The following is a 2,225-nucleotide window of genomic DNA, read 5'->3' as shown; positions in this document are numbered from 1 at the left end:
CACCAGTTTTTTCTCGGAGAGCAGTTTCTTCCTGGAGGGTTCCTGGTGCTTGGCGCAGTCCGCATGGCCGAGGGAAAGAAGCCTGGGAAGGAGCCAGCCAGGCCCGAGGACCGCCCGTGGGGGCAGCGGCCCGCGCCTCACGCCCTCCAGCACAGCCTGCCATCCTGCCAGGAAGAGCCTCGAAGGCACCATGGCTCCCTAAGAAAAGTCAAATTGGCAGAATAAGGTGTCTGGTGTAAATCGGAATAGCAAACAAACCAAAATCCTGACATATGTTGTTGAAACAAATAAGCAAGCTGATGACCACGCCCTTCTTATGTCACCCACCACTCCCACCCCGAGCCTCGAAGGGCCATGGGCCCCCATCTGCCTACGTGCTACGTGGGGGCGAGACCTGTGTGGGAAGAGCTTGAATCATTAAACCTCCCGCAACACTGGAAGGTCAAATATCCGCTGAACGGAAATACCAACAAGGAACTCCGAATTCCTTAAAAATAAAAGCACCCACTCATTCGCATGCTACTGTGCTTCTTGTGTAGTTTGTTTACTTATTTATTCATTTTTTAGGTGAGGCAACCCTTCGTTGACCTCACAGATTGCAAGGACCTTGTCAGCTTACAATCTATTATTTTTTTATTTTTTACGCCTACAGCATCTGGTCTTCCTAGGTGGTCTCCCGTCCAAGGACTAACCAGGCCTGACCCTGCTTAGCTTCCGAGATCAGACGGGATCGGGCTCATTCAGGGTAGCATGGCCGCAGACTTGTGCAGTTTAAATGGTCAAACTGGACATTAAATAACTCTTCTAAATAATCCAATAAGTAAAAGGAGAAATCGAAAGACAAATGAGAAGATATTTTGGACTGAATGACGAGAGGGTAACACACCAGGTTTAAGGGCGCAGCGAGTGATGTTTACAGGGGGCCGCGTGCAGGCGGGCCCCTTGTCCGTGGGGGCGGGAGGACGCGTTCCAAGACCCCCAGTGGACGCGTGCAACCACGGGCAGTGTAAACCCTGTAGATGCTGTTTGTTCCTCTACATACATACCTATAACAAAACTTAATTTATGAATTAGGCACGGTGAGAGATTAACAATAACTAATAATAAAATAGAACAATTACAACAACATACTATCATAAAAGTCATGTGAATCTGGTCTCTCTCTCGTAACCCAGGTGGCTACTAAGTGACTGTCAGGCAAGGTGCGTACACAGCGTGGAGACGCCGGACACGGGGTGAGTCACATCCCAGTCAGCACTGAGCTGATGATGGGACATTTCATTGCACTACTCTGAATAGCATGAAATTTAAAACATTAACTTTATTTCTGGAATTTTCCCTTCAATATGTCTGAACTTCTGACTGTGGGTAACTGAAACCATGGATAAGGGGGGCTTCCGGGGCTCTAAATGCTCGTATCACTAAAGAAGAAAGATCTAAAATCAGTCACTTAAGGTTCCAAATCAAGAACGAGAAAAGCAAAGTAAACAGAAGGAAGGAAACAATAAAGAGCGGAAATAAACAACACAACATTCAGAGACAACGACCCGCTGAAAATATAAACAGAGCGGACAGACGCTCCGCCAGATCCGTCAGGAAGGGAAGGGCGGAAACCGCCAACACCAGGAACTAAACAGCCGAGTCCCGCGGACACCACAGGGCGCGAGAACGTGACGATCAACCTTCTGCCAACAAATTTAACTTACACAAAACGCGCCTGTTCCTGAGAGATGCAACTTACCCAATAAAACACAGAAGAAACAGAAACGCTGAACAGCCCTGTAACTACCAAAGAGGTGGAATTTGTCATGAAAGAACCTTCCCAAAGAGAAAACTCCAGAGTCAGGCTGTTTTACTGGTAAATTCCATCAAGCATTCGAGGAACAAACAACGGCAATGCCAGGAACTCGCAGGAGACAGACCCGGAGGCTGCTACCCCGCCCACTCGGAAACCCGACATTACGCTAAAAGGAAATCACGGCCCAGCGACCCTCACGAACACAGGTGCCAACGATCCTTGACCAAAGCGTGTCCACCTGAGTCCCCCGTGTGGAAGGAGCACAGGCCGCGACCAGGACGGCTGGTTCCTGGAACACGAGGCTTCGCGGCAGTGGGCACCCCAGCCCCCGCCTCGCACTGGCGATCTCACGCGGCTGCAAAGGTCGGCACCCACTCGGGATTAGAGAAATGAAACTAGCAACGGAAGGGGACAGCTTCAACCCGAC

At 49.8% G+C, this 2,225-nt stretch overlaps 1 protein-coding gene and 1 pseudogene across 1 annotated transcript in view; both read right to left on the bottom strand.

Moving 5' to 3' along the window:
• The window catches only part of MTG2 (mitochondrial ribosome associated GTPase 2), a 20,405-nt gene that overhangs the window by 16,714 nt on the left and 1,466 nt on the right, over nucleotides 1-2,225 (bottom strand). The window contains exon 2 of the mRNA XM_023519860.1: nucleotides 4-198. Within this exon, the coding sequence (XP_023375628.1) occupies nucleotides 4-192 (189 nt within the window). The 5' untranslated portion in view covers nucleotides 193-198. The remainder of the gene's footprint in view (nucleotides 1-3; nucleotides 199-2,225) is intronic.
• Nucleotides 644-762, bottom strand: LOC111728955 (annotated as a pseudogene).

This window comes from Pteropus vampyrus, unplaced genomic scaffold (assembly GCF_000151845.1).
Source record: "Pteropus vampyrus isolate Shadow unplaced genomic scaffold, Pvam_2.0 Scaffold239, whole genome shotgun sequence".
NCBI lineage: Eukaryota > Metazoa > Chordata > Mammalia > Chiroptera > Pteropodidae > Pteropus > Pteropus vampyrus.
Note: the sequence above shows the minus strand (reverse complement) of the source record. Positions and strands in the feature narration are given on the sequence as shown.